At 27.8% G+C, this 14,817-nt stretch overlaps 2 protein-coding genes across 2 annotated transcripts in view; one reads left to right on the top strand and one right to left on the bottom strand.

Annotated features, from left to right (window-relative positions):
- Positions 1-14,817, top strand: part of LOC142320079 (uncharacterized) — a 138,075-nt gene that overhangs the window by 20,537 nt on the left and 102,721 nt on the right. Inside the window, exon 2 of the mRNA XM_075357753.1 lies at positions 11,359-11,553. The gene's annotated coding sequence lies outside the window, so the exon portion shown is untranslated. The remainder of the gene's footprint in view (positions 1-11,358; positions 11,554-14,817) is intronic.
- LOC142320080 (cytochrome P450 6k1-like) lies at positions 1,964-8,999 on the bottom strand. The gene is made up of 4 exons (XM_075357755.1): positions 8,113-8,999; positions 6,906-6,961; positions 3,927-4,173; positions 1,964-2,199 (listed from the first exon to the last, which is right to left on the bottom strand). The coding sequence occupies exons 1-4, from the start codon at positions 8,921-8,923 to the stop codon at positions 1,964-1,966; spliced, it is 1,350 nt and encodes a 449-aa protein (XP_075213870.1). The 5' UTR covers positions 8,924-8,999.

Here is a 14,817-nt window from a genome sequence, read left to right as displayed (position 1 = left end):
TTCCAACGGAAATATCCATTTTAACCATCCCTGAATCTATTTTGACTAGTTTCGGCGTGACTTCTGTACGTACGTATGTATCTCGCATAACTCAAAAACGATTAGTCGTAGAATGTTGAGATTTTAGATTTAGGACTGCTGTAACATATAGTTGAGCACCTCCCCTCTTGATCGCAATCGACTGAACCAAAAAAGCCCAAAATCAAAAAAAAATTGAATTTTGAACTTTTTCTTAACTGCAGTAATAAGCCTTCATCGAAAGCTTTTAAACGATGTATTTTAAGTGGTACTTATGTTCATTTGTACCAGAATTACAGCAAAACAAAATTGTAATTAATGAATTATTTGGATCTTACAAGGGGAAGGCACATCGGTTTGAATCCGACTTCATCTCCTTTTTTTTTTTATTAAAATATATTGATTTTTTAATAAATACTAATCTCTGATTGTAAAAAAAAATTTACAATAAATAGTAATTCAATAACAATAAAAAAAAATTTGAGAAAATATCAGAAGTTATTAATGAAATAAAATTTTATGTACTTTTCATTTTAAAAAATGTGTTCATATAATTTAATAGGCGTTGAAGAAAGCCATCTGGTGTCACAGTTTTTTTTAATTTAAATTTATTGATTTATTAATAGTTATTAACCTCTGTAAAAATATTTGAATTAAAATGAAAAGTACATAAAATATTATTTCACTATTAACTTCTGATTTATTTTCTTTTTTTTTATTATTAAATCACTATTTATTGTAAAAATATTTTCACAATCAGAGGATAATAATTATTAATAAATCAATACATTTAAATTAAAAAAAAAAAGTTGAAAAGATACATGTATATGAAGTCGGATTTGAACCGATAGATATGCTTTCCTCTTGTACGGTCCAAATATTTAATTAATTAAAATTTTATTTGGCTATAACTCTGACACCAATGAAAATAAGTACTAGTTATGATATATCATTGAAAAGCTCTCAATGAAGGCTTATTACTGCAGTTAAGAAGAAGTCCAAAATCTTCTTTTTTTTTATTTTGACCTTTTTTGGACACTGTTGGTCCAGTCGACTGCGATCAAAAGGAGAGGTGCATAAGTAAATGTTAAAACAGTCCTAAATCAAAAATTTCAACATTCTACGACTAATTGTTTTTTAGTTACGCGAGATACATATATACATATATATGTCACACAGAAAGTAGTCAAAATGGATTCAGGGATGGTCAAAATGAATATTTCCATTGAAATCTGAAAACCGAAATTTTTCGCGATCATAATTCTTCCTTTACTTCGTACAGGGGAGAAAAACAATCTTCGAACGTTTTCTTGAGAGTTATGCCCGTTATTATATAAATACACACACAAAAAAAAAAAAAACATGATTTTGTAATAAAAAATGAAATAAACTTTCACAGAACAATATTTATAACTTGAAAATTGCTAAAAATCCAAAGAACAATAACCTCACATTAAACTGACAACTTAAAGAATGGATGTGGTCAAGCAGTGCAGCCACAACATAGAAATAAAGAAAACATTCCTTGTGATCTGATTAATTTGCATGCTACTGAATATGTTTAACAATATTATAATCGCTAAATTCATGTATTAAAAAAAACAAAAATGTAACTCAATTTGGAATATGTACGAGACATCTTTTGATAAGACTTACTAATAATTAACCAAGCATTATAGAATGAAGAGTATTTACATTAAAAGGAAAACAGAACTGGATACTATGAACAGATAAATACTACTAATACTTTACATCTAATAACAATACCATCAAATTGTGTTTGTATTCATTTAAGTTCACTGGATGTTGGCGACAAACACCAGAGAGCACAGCTTTCAGACTCTGCCTATGGTCCTGTGATAACAAAAGATTTCAATCGTATTTTAACAAATTTAATTAAAACTATTTAACGTTTAGTTCAAATAAAGATGTAAGGATTACAAAACTAAGTGATATAGAATGATTTTAACAGCGATATATATTTATTTTCTTTCATATTTTGGAAACGATCTGGGTTAAATTTTTCTGGATTTGGGAAGTATTGCGGGTCCTTATGAAATCCAACAACAGGTATATTAATTATTGTGCCTTTCTCTATCACTACATCAGTTTCAGGTATTTTATAATCCTTAGTACAGTATCGAATTATTGTCCCTAGTATTGGGTGTAGACGCAGTGTTTCTGCAACAAAAAATCAATAGCAAGTAAAACATCAAACTGTAAATCAGCAAATTAGCTCCATTATGCAGTCATATTATTATTATTATATTATATTATTATATTATATTATTATTATTATTATTATTATGCAGTCATATTATATGCAGACTGCTGAACGGAGTTAAATATTGTAGGGGTCCAGCAGACAGAGTCAGTAGTTTTACCAGGCCGTGTTCGGCACATTCGTGACAACAACAATATCAATAAGCGTGTGAAGAATACGTCATGAGTATTCCAGTGTGGACAGTGGTTGAATACAGGAAGTTGTTTAGTTGGTGGGTTATTGGTAAACAGTAGTGAAAGTGACAGTATTCCATTTTTTCATAAAGTGTAAGATAGTTTTATTGTAAACACTAACATAAATAGTACTTGTACAAATTGAATTGTATGAATTTTAGACTTTTCTATAGTTATCTTGTTAATGCAGTATTAGTTCTTAGTGGCTATTATAACGTCTTTAGTGAATTGGACTGTATTCTGGTATTTATAATATTTAATTGTTATTAAATAAATCTTGTCTTTTTATTTGAATTATTATTTTGTATGTTAAATATATTTATTATTATTATTTCATTTTATATATTTTTAGGGCAATAAATTGTACTTACAGGAAAGTATTATGGTTGTTAGTCTCTCAATAGCCTTGTCGAACTTCAATCATGACAATATTAATTTTGTTTTTTTTTTAATTCGTGAAAGAATTGGAGGATATCGAGAAAAACACAATTTCAATTTTCTTCTCTGAGGCATTTTAGAGAAAAGTTCCTAAAATAAAAATTTGTTACCTTCAATGCGCACATAAATAATTTTAAAAAAACTTTTTTTTCTTTAAAAACCAACTTCCCCCTTCTTAAAATTGATATGTATGGTTTTTTGTTCTTTTTCTCTAGTTCTCTAAAGTTGAAATATTTAAAAAAAATTTTTTTGAAGGTGTATACTTCATATATAGAGCTATAAAGAAATGACTACAATTTTTCTAAATTACAAATCCCAAACCTAAAATGGAGAAAAGTTTTTAAAAAAATTTATTTTTCTTATTTTAGCCTTTATTGAAGGAGGTGGTAGATTTAGGGAGAACTTTAGTTAAGTAAATTTGTTAATCTTAACCTACATATGTATATTATAAGAAAAATATTTCTTAAAATTTATTTCTCACCTTCAAAAAATATATATTCTATTGTTTGTTTTTGGTTCCAACTCTTGAAATTGTTATTATTAATAGCTGGGAAAGTCCTGCACTTCTTTGCCAACTTTATTTTTATGTCCAAACATTAATGTCAAGGTAGAATATCAATAATGAAAGCTTATAAATAAAACGAGAAATAAGTTAATAAGAAAAAAATGAAAATAATTGTATAGGTTTACACATTTTTATAAGTAGATAGTGTTAATAAATAAGTTAAGAGAATGTTTTATGATTATTATAAGAATTAGGCAGATACCATAATAAATCAAACTGATTAAGTTAAACTATCTTTTACAACAAAATTATTATTGTAATCGTACAGTATTTTTAGGTACCAAAATCTACATTTTCTGAAATGTTGAGGCTCTCCTATTCATTATAATACTGCAGATCAGCGATAAAATGTGCTGAATAAATGGTGAAGAATTACTACAGGGCATATGTTAAATTATTTCCAAACTTTTTTAAATATAATAGATTTATTTTTAATATTTTATATTACCATAAATAAACTGTTCCAGGTATTTCATCTCTTTCACAGCATCATAATTAAATTCATGAGAAGAAAGAACATTTTCTTCTTGTACTTTAATCTGTAATTCTGGGTTCATGACCAGTTCATAAAGAGAAAAACTGAGAACTGTAGCTGTTGTTTCACTGCCGCCAGATATGAATAAGAAAGTTTGTGATGCTATAAAGTCTTCAGTAAATATTTTTGTGAAAATCAAAAAGATTATTATGCTTACTAACTAAAGCGCTATATATAAAAACAAGAGATTAAGTTTAAAAACAAAGTTGAATTGTTCACAATTTCCTATAAAATGTGTTTCAAAAAAAAGAATAAAACCATTTTGGTAGTTTAATAAGTCATTATTCAATAGCAGTTGGAAGGGTACTTTTTCAACAATAAATTTACTTATCGTTGCTAAAATGTTTCTCTTTGGGTACCATTTTTAGCAGAACAGATATCAAAATAATATTCTATTTGTCCCACATTCACTGAATTATTTCTGAAATAATACCAAGTTGCACTTCCTTTCATGTAAGAGGTCAAAATCACTAACCTTTACTTAATTACAGGGTATTTATATGGCCAAAAAAAGGAAATCCAAAGATAAAACATTCAAACACTGAAATTTCTACTAACCAGGTAACAGCATACCTAAATACTTAATACTGACTGAGCCATGATATTTTGTTCCACAAAGAAACAATATAATGTTTTGTAATTGAATCCATACTAAACTTACACTTTCAGAGATTCTTGGACAAATTCAGATTTCTCATGTGATAGCTCTGAAGCCTAATTCAACATGCTGACTCTTATAACCACTGGTGTAAAACATCTATCTATAAATTAATAGATTTTAAGATATTTTTATCATTGTCTATGTTACCCAGTGTAACATTTGAAAACTCAATATGTTTGGGACCATTATTCAGTTTGATTTCATGTCTTAGTTAAAGTTTGTATGCAAGTAACTGCAATTTTTAACTCTAGATAAAAAAGTTAACTAAATCCTAGAGTTCCAAGCTTCAAATTGCACTGAGTAATTCGTAGTGGGTAAATCATGTCTTCAGATTCCTAATGTAAGAATTTTGAGTATGCCCATCATGTCTTTTGCTGGTGTATGACCTTCCAATAGGTTTACGCTTTATGTTATCTTTTCTTTAAACTTTGAAATAGTTATTAATTCCTCTGTAAAATATTATCATTTGCATTAGAACCGATAAAATTTCTGAATCGATGAAGAATTTCATCAATTTTTATTATATCATGACAAATTTTTAAAAATAAACAATTTTTTTAAACTATTATCAAAATTTTGTTAAATTGACAGGAATTTCCTACAAAAATGTAAGAACTCTTTTATTTTCAATGCCTAATGCCACGTAAAGCTGCTTTTTTACCTTAGTATACATCCTGATCCCCGTAGGGGAAGATACCCACCTTGTGATGATGCCATTTGCTACACCACTCCCACCCCCTCCTTCCTAGACCTGATGGGCTTTACTGGAGGTCATTTTTTAGACCCTCTAAACTTGATAACAACACAGTCATCAGTTTGGCCTCTGACAGGATTGTACCGATGAAAACGCCTTGGCAAACATTTCCGTAAGTGTATTTATATAACTATTACTATTACTATTATAATATATTACTATTACTTATACTAATATAACTATTTATATTACTATTGTCTTCGTTTGGCCTCTTCGAACCTTCCAACCATGACCACCTACCACAACTTACAACCCTCAACTAACAAATTAACTGATTCATGGAAGCACAATGCCTGCACCTTCCACCAACACCGAAGGTTTCACCCAAAATCTCTCCCCATATATAACTTCAACTAGACTATGCACTCGGATCATTACTTGAGGAGTCTTTAAACAGTCTGAAACCTTAGTTTACAGCCAAAACTAAGTAATTTCATTAAACTATCTGCATCATATATATGATATAAACAATTATTGTTGTTACTTGTATGATGTATTAAAACAAGAACGTGATATATAACATAGAAACATAACGATACAGAAAATCATGTATTAAAATATTTATGCTACAAATAAATGTTTTGAAATTTTTCCAAAATGGATTTTTTTTTGTAGAACATCTGACTGGCATATTTGGAAACTGGAAAAGCATTTAATTTCAAAATATAACAAGTTACTCATTGTAAAAAGAAAATAGATATCACTAGAAATAATACTATAATAATAATAATAATTGTCTTGATTAACATTCTATAACTGAAAAAGCTGAACTTCTCACGTTTGAGATTTTGTATAATTGTATTATCACTCTTCTACAATCTGATTAGCTTTCAGTTGTACTCAAAAGTAATAGTAGATATGAAGCTTTGTAAATTACAAGTTTGTTTTATTTTACAACATTCACCTATTTAAGTTTACTATTACTATGTTTAGTTGATAAAATTGATATTGGAAGTTATTAATGATGACTGTGGTCATGACTGACCAAGTAAAGAAACATATTAATATTTCCATCACTTTAGGAAACAAATACTGCAACTCTTCCTGTTAGATATAACCTTAATGTTTCAAGTTAAAGCATTACACAAACTCCTGTGTATTATTATGCCTTTATTTATGTAGCTACTGTGTTACATTTACTATATTTATATTATTTATGGAGTTATGGATTCATTTAAAATAAAAGAAAATTAACTTCAATATTTTAAGGACACAAATGTATATCATTAAATTTTAAAAGAAAACGTATGATAGAATTGATTTAATGAAGTTACAAGTATAAAAAACATACACTTTTTCTAACTACATTTTTACCATGTAATTAATTAAAAAATGTTTCAGATTTATAATATTCACACATTTTCATATGCTTGAGTTGGATAATTTAACACATTTTCATAATTTTTTCCAAAACATCCTTTTACACATAATGAATCTGAATCAACCATCTCAGGTATAAATGTTGGTTGCTGAATACATTAGGATAATGACCATAGTACTCATAATCTGTTAATGAAAATACTGTAACATTCACTTCAAAAAACAACAAAAAATTTTGCAGATTACACAGAGTATGAAAGTTATTGACAAAACTGGTAAAATAAATTAAACTGTTTATAATACACACCATTTGCTTTCGAGCAGTTACTTAAATTATCCATATATTTTAACTGATCCAAGAGTTCATTGTCTTCAGGTTCCTCTGCTTCATGATCATTATAAGATACATTTGTAGACTGATTTTTTAAATTTATTTCTTCCTTTTTCTTCTGATCAAACATAATTTGTAAAAAATCATTTCTCCACGTTCCAGTTTCTTGGCGATGTTTTGAAATATCCCTTGTTAAGTTTTTGAAAAATTTATCAACATCATCATCCATCATTTTAGCTTTAAAAAAATTCCTTAATTTTGGGAATGAGAAGAAAAACAACAACTTCAAAAATAAACGTTTTGATGGTTTAAGGAATTTTGAAGCGGCAATGAAAAATTCATTATTCATTGCTTTCTCTTCACTCAAAATGTCTACTTTTAAACCAAACGCAACATTGGCGATTGGTTCACCAAGCACCTTCAACACCACATGTTGAAGGTGCTTCTTAAATTGCAGTTTCTCATCAAGAAACACCCTGAGGTACTTTTGAACCTGAACATATTTGATAAGCTGGCCTAACTCTGAAAGTCAAGCTTGCCGACTCCAAAAAATCATTTACTTTTAGTCAGTAAAAAGGGTACTTTTTATAGCTCAAAAAAAGAATCAAAAACTAACATTTTATATTTGTGCCTGCTGGGTAGCAGATAGAGTGTAATTAACCTTGATGGTTTATTCCAGAAAGAAATGCTATAATAATTGAATCTACACCAAATTTTCACATTGAGAAAAATCTTGGATGAATTCAGATTTAATTTAGTGGTTCGTGGTTTAGTGGTTTAGTGGTTTAATTTAGCATGCTGAATTATACAGCAATTGACATTACATTTAGGACTATCATTCACCTGAATCAACAATCTAGGGTAAAAATATTGGTTGCTGAACAGTTAAGAATGATGACCATTGTACTTATTGTCTACTGAAGTAGATGCAGCAAAACTGAATTCAGAATATAAAAAAATGTACATATCACACACAATATGAAAATAGTTGACAAAAATTGGTAAAATTTACTAAAACAGGTTTAGTACTTACCGTTCGGTTTTGAACAATCATTACTTAAATTATCCATGTATTTTAACTGTTCAAAGATTTCTTTGTCTTCAGGTTCCTCTGCTTCATGATCATTATTAGATACATTTGTAGACTGATTCCGTAAATTTATTTCTTCCTTTTTCTTCTGATCCAACAAAATTTGTAAAAAATCATTTCTCCGCATGCCAGTTTCTTGGCGTTGTTTTGTAATATCCTTTGTTAACTTTCTGAAAAATTTATCAACATCATCATCCATCAATTTAAATTTTAAAAAATTTCTTACTTTTGGAAATGATATGAAAACAAAAAGTTTCAAAAACAAATATATAGATGGTTTAAGAAATTTTGAACTGGTAATAAAAAACTGATTATTCTTTGCTTCCTCTTCATTCAATATGTCTACTTTTAAACCAAATGCAGCATTGGCAATTATTTTGATAATAAGTCTAGAAATAAATCCTTTAGCTTCTACATCATTTTTGTTATCTTTTAAATATAAAACTGCTTCACTGCAACATTCTCTTATCGGTTCAAACATAATTTTAAGTTTACCCGAACTAAATGTCGGCGTTAATTTATGCCTAGCCACTCTCCATTCATCTCCACACAGATTACCAAGATTTGAATTGAATATTTCTACTGACTTTTCTACTTTTGGTCCACGGTCCTCAAAATATGTAAAATCTTTAATTAATATTTGATTTATTAATTCAGGATCACATATCGTAATTACTGGAGTTAGAAATTGTTTGTAACCACCAAATTTTTCTCCTTCTAGTTGTTTATATATGCCAAGCACTATGTCTGACATACTTCTTCTATATAATAATGCATCTAGTATTACACCAAAAGTACTTTTTGAATCTAAACACAGCACCCCTTTCTTCTTCCAGTAGGTATATTTGTAATAAACCAGTATATGCAGTAAAACAAAATTATACCTAAAATAGCAGTTATTATCCATGTAATTTCCATTTCTGTGATATAGTTATCTGGAAATAAATTTAAAATATTTTAATTCTTTAATCGGTTAAATTTTATTACACTATGTAAATTCTATATGAAATAATTTATCATTGACTTATAAAATGCTGATTTATCAGAAATTTTAAAACCACAGGCCAGAATAATAACACATTCAGCCATACTCTTTCTGAAATCAAACTTATCATCATCCAGTAAATCTTCCACCACACATTCTTAACGCATTACTATTATCTCTTCACCAGAAGAAAGGAGTAAAAGGGTGTGTGAAAAAATAAATGATCAAATCAATAATGCAAAAACAGAATTACATTTTAATAATAACTGAAGATTGGACTGCATTATTAGAGGAAGGACAAGAGGAAAAATAGAAATTATGGACTAGATCAGAGAAAGCGAGTTTCCATTATTATTAATATGTCATTCTGCTTTTACATTATTGATTTTTTCATATATCTTTTTTCTCCTGTTTTCTGGCGAAGAGATAAGAGAATTGCAAAGAAATGATGTGAAAATAATGCTACAAAGCATATATATTATTCCTTTTTCTGTGATTTGAAAAAATAAGGAAATAGGAAAGACACAATATAGAATGATTGCTATAGTATGTGAGCCAAGGATTCCTAGGATGTGGGGAATACACATAATTTTTTATGTTTGCTTTTCCAACTACTTTTATTAAATTTAGTTCTTTAAGTTTATTAAAACCTAAAAGTTGGCAACACAGAAAACATTTTGTTTCTTTTCAGAAACAAAATTTCAATTGAAATTATCGTACATCTGTTCTGCAATTAACTGATTATTAAATATAACTATTTTCTTATCTATAATTTATGTAGTGTACGTGTGCTTTTTATGATTTTTGTAAAGTATTCATCCTTTTTTAAAGAAGAGAAATGACATTTAAAATTTTCAATTCAAGAATATGCAGATATTGCTTATGTTTAGTTTCACTAATGGAAATAGCCGGGCTGCAAACGTGAATACCAACGAAGATTTCCGAATAAAAGAATATCTACTCACGAAACCATTTTCCTTAGTTTTCAATAACTTAGAAACTAATGGATGATTTTCAACGACTGCTTATTCCATTGAACGTCCTATAGAACAGACTGTACTTGAACAAAAAAGTATCATTCAAATGATACAGCGCAGTCCTCAACACAGCACTTGTTGAATTTCAAATCGAATAGGCATCCCATCTCGTACTACAGTCTGGAGAATACCAAAGAAAGAGAACTTGTATCCTTATCATTTGCAAACTGGATTAAATTTTTATCGACGAGTACAAGAAAATCGAAACATTGCTCTTTACATTTTATCGATCGATGAATCTATTTTTACAGGTGGTCAACTGAAAATCCAAACGCGATTAAAAAGTCAAACTTTCATACCCGATTTTCGATAAATGTATAGTGTAGTATAATTGGGGACCAGTTAATTGGATCATTTATTTTTCAAAATCGCTTTCTGGTATCGTGTGCAAAGATTTTTTACAAAATCAGTTGTCGGTTCTGCTAGAAGATGTACTTCTTGAAAAAATACAGCAAATGTTATTCCAGCATGACGGTGCACCATCTCATTATTCACAAGACATTAGACATCATTTAAACTTAAGTTTTCCGGGCTGATGGATCGATTGAGATGGGCCAATTAATTGACCTCCTAAGTAACTCGATTTACATCCCTTAAACTATTACCTCTGGGGGGTCATTTAAAGGAACCTGTTTACACAGAAAAGGATAATTCCAAAGAAGAATTATTAAACCAAAGTTTAAACGCTTTTGAATATCTTAAAAACGACCGCGGTGCTATTAGAAAAGCTTTCTTTGATGTTATAACAAGATTATCGCTAGATTTTGCATAAATTATCAAGGGGATCATTGTGAACATTATCTTTAAGGCGTGAAAATTAAATTCATAACAATAAAACAAAATTAAATACGATAAAATGAAAAATAAGCCGTTTCTAACGTGTAAGTCATTTCATTTAATTTTTGTTTTGTTTCTTCTTCAGTAAAATATGATTTTTTTAAATGTTTATTTGATTTTTATTGCGCTTATTTACATCACTATTTCTAGAATTAAATACCCTACAAGTTTTGTTAATAAATTTTACGCGTTTATTAGTCATTTAACACAGGTATTATATTGCAAACCTAAAAAACCGGTTTTCAGACAACAAATTTTCCAGTTTTACTTAGAATATCGTGAAAACTACTGGAGATAAAATTCTGAAACCTATTTTATTTAATTTTTCAGGACAAAAACCACAGGAAACCGTTAATTTCATCCCTCAGTTAACGTCCTAAAAATTTCAGTACAACCTCATTTCACCGGGGGAGCTGAATTCCGGGCGAAATCTTTCGCTAGCCGTAACTCGCTAACGAAGCGTTTCCAGATCTACGTCTATGTGAACTTTTTTCATTATTTTGATGGAAGGAATACACCTGTGAAGTATGTCAGTTTTCTCGTGGAACACTCTGTATATAAATCTATAATTAATTATACAATATAGGATTAAGTAATGTTTTTCATACAAAGGAATTAACTTAATTAAAAAGTACATTATGTAATAATAAAAAACTATTCATAATGTAGGTATTCATAGTGTAAGATATAACACTTTTATTATAAAAATACATTGGCAGCAATGAAAAACTTAGGAAAATAATAAACCAATTTATGTAACATTTATTAAATATACTTAATTACATTACAAACTTTATTTAAAAAATGTATTAAAAAAATCCATTTTGATACATTCATCATAGTCGGTTACAAAAAAAGTTTGACAAAAAAACAAATTTTTAATGATATATATATATTATATTCTAAACTACTAATCAAAATTATTAAAAAAATGATTTTTTCAAATCACAATTGATGACATAATTATTTTATTAAACTTTATCTAATGATTTAAATCTATTTATTTAAAGATTATTTAAATCTATCATTATAAAATCGGGTTATTTTATTGATTAATCTTTTACGAGTTATTAGTTTTTCTTAACTGTTCATGTTTCTTTTCCCCTTTATTTATTATATATTTTAATACTATCGTAAAGGGGATAAGAAATATGAACAGTTAAGAAAAACTAATAACTCACAATCCAATTTTATAATAATAAATTTAAATAATCTTTAAATAAGTAGATTTAAATCATTAGATAAAGTTTAATAATTGTGTCATCAAATGTGATTATTTTAACAATAAAAATTTTCTTTTCAAAGTTTGAAAAAAATCATTTTTTTAATAATTTTGATTAGAAGATTAGAATATATATATATCATTAAAAAATTGTTTTTTTTTTGTAACTGACTATGATGAATGTATCTCTAATGTATTTTTTTTTAATTATTCATTTTATTGAACCATATTAATAAAAACTAAAATCTTGCTGCAGATATTTTATAAAAACAGGTAAATTATTGGGTTTTATCTACCATGAGTTGTTGGTTATAATATAAATCAGCATTAGCTAATTGTCAAATAAAAATAAATATGATTATTATACTGTAATGTAGGCGTATAATCACCAAATTGATATTATCACAAAAATATATTTAATTTCATTAAATAAAATTACTAATTTTCAATTACATTATTAGAAACTGTTTATATATTCTTACTACATTAATAGAGTAACCAGTAATTTATAAGTTAATGTCATTTATATTCTTTTCCATTTATATTAATAGAATAATACCGGTCTTTTAATAAGTATTTCAATAAAGAAAAGATATATTTATACTGAACATTATTTATCTTTTTCTCATTATACTACCTCTCTACTGTTTTTATATTTACTAAGAAGGGTCACATACTTAGATAATCTCTTATCTTTAGAAGTGTTTTAGGAAAATCAAAATTTAACTACATAAAATATATTTTTATATTAATCTGAAACTTCAGATAAGTTCACAATAAAGAAAATAAATAATAGATTAATGGAGAGGCAAGTAATCGTAGATTTAAGACATTGACAAGTTTAACTATTACCGGTTACTTTAAGTTGTATAGGTAAATCATTAATTTTTACAAGAAAAGCAAATGTGATAAAATAGAATGAATTTTATAATAGCGACTGACTAATAAAACATTACAAAATTTCTCACATTTTTGTCAACGGTTTTGTACGATGGCTAAATACAGCCTTTCTTATAATTCTACTGAAAAAATATTTAATTTATACTAGTTTCTTCCTCGCGATCTGTTGTGTTGTTATATTAACAAATCCGTAAGTAACGGTTTTTTACTAATTTTAATTTTAACCGTAGAATTTATATAGAAAATGTCGCTTTCAACAACAGTTAAGAAAAAATTGATGAGGAGAGAGAAGAATTCTAAGAAAACTAAGAGCTGAAATATTTTTTTATGAAAGTGAACGGTAAAATTACTACTTTATTCGTAAGGAAATTATTAGTGTTAAGATACAACATTAAACGGCATTACAAAACTAATCGCAAGGAACAGTATTGGGATTTCGAAAAGAAGAATAAGAGTAGAAAATTAAAAATAATGAAGAAATTACTTCATAGTCAGAAACAAGTTTCTACAAAATTCAGTAAAAGCAAGTTTCTAAATAAGTTATTCGTTAGCAAAACGTTAAAAATCATTCACGGATAGTTCGTTAATCAAAGAACTTATATAAATTCAGCTGAAATCGTCTATCCAGAAAACGTTCGATCATTTCCCGGTATTTAATTATCAAGAGATGCACTAGTAAAGATAATTAGTGAAATGGCAGATATCTGCCGTTTCATTAATAATTTAGCAATTTACTAATAATCGCAATTTTCTCATTCTGTATAATGAGAAAATTTATGAAACTACAGATGTACGAGATGTTGCTCAAGTTGCTGTATTTTTTTACGATTGCGATAATAACATGAGGATCACCGAAGAATTGTTGTTATGCTTCTTGTTGGAACTATGACTGGCAAAAATATTTTTGATTTTGTATGGAGTATTTTAGAAATGTGTAAGCTTTCATTTGACAAACTTGTGTTTGTAACAACCGACGGTGCTGAATTAATGACTGGTGAAAATCGAGGATTTGTGTCATAATTGTTAAGAAAATTACACCCCGAGTCCTCAGAAAACCATGGCTTTTCACTGTCTTATTCATCGATAAGTTCTGTGTTTAAAAATATTAAAATTGGACGATGCATTGAAAACCGTAACAAAAAAACATATATGTACCCACGTTTTGGAACGTGGGTAGACAGAGCAATGACGTTTTACATTAACCAAGTGACAGACTGTACACAAACTAAACAGAAACTTTCAGCAAGCTTCGGAGAAAATTCACATAACTCCCAGGAGGCTGCAGCATCTGCAATAGTCGTGTAATCGACTGTAAATCTTTACACCCTACTCCATATTTGCACCCTTTCCTCTATATATAGACACATTCAGTCATGTTGAGAACTTTATTTTTTTTTATGAATTCGAGTAAAACAGGTTAAATTTAAATTAACACATAAATTAACACATTTTTTTGATATTTTTTGATTTCAAATACATAAGGAGATTTTCAATTCGGTCTTTTTACTAAATGCTTCCATTTTGATTATTCTTTTTGTATTTTATATAAATTCTTTTGAAATCTCTTAATATGTTACTTCCAGGTAACTTATCTTCTGAAAAAAATTCTAAATTGTCTTAAAGGATTTAAAGATATCTTTTTTTTCTGAACATATTTACTTATGTAC

Source organism: Lycorma delicatula, chromosome 2 (genome assembly GCF_047948215.1).
Source record: "Lycorma delicatula isolate Av1 chromosome 2, ASM4794821v1, whole genome shotgun sequence".
In the NCBI taxonomy this organism is placed as follows: domain Eukaryota; kingdom Metazoa; phylum Arthropoda; class Insecta; order Hemiptera; family Fulgoridae; genus Lycorma; species Lycorma delicatula.
The sequence above is the reverse complement of the archived record's forward strand: the minus strand, read 5'-3'. Positions and strand labels throughout refer to the sequence as shown.

What these genes read in the sequence shown, in the direction of transcription:
- LOC142320080 (XM_075357755.1), bottom strand. Translation starts at nt 8,923, where the DNA reads ATGTCAGACATAGTGCTTGGCATATATAAACAACTAGAAGGAGAAAAA. An exon ending in TGATTGTTCAAAACCGAACG is followed by an intron (nt 6,962 to 8,112) that starts GTAAGTACTAAA and finishes TGTTTTTTGAAG; the next exon opens with TGAATGTTACAGTATTTTCA. An exon ending in ACTATGGTCATTATCCTAAT is followed by an intron (nt 4,174 to 6,905) that starts GTATTCAGCAAC and finishes ATAGCGCTTTAG; the next exon opens with TTAGTAAGCATAATAATCTT.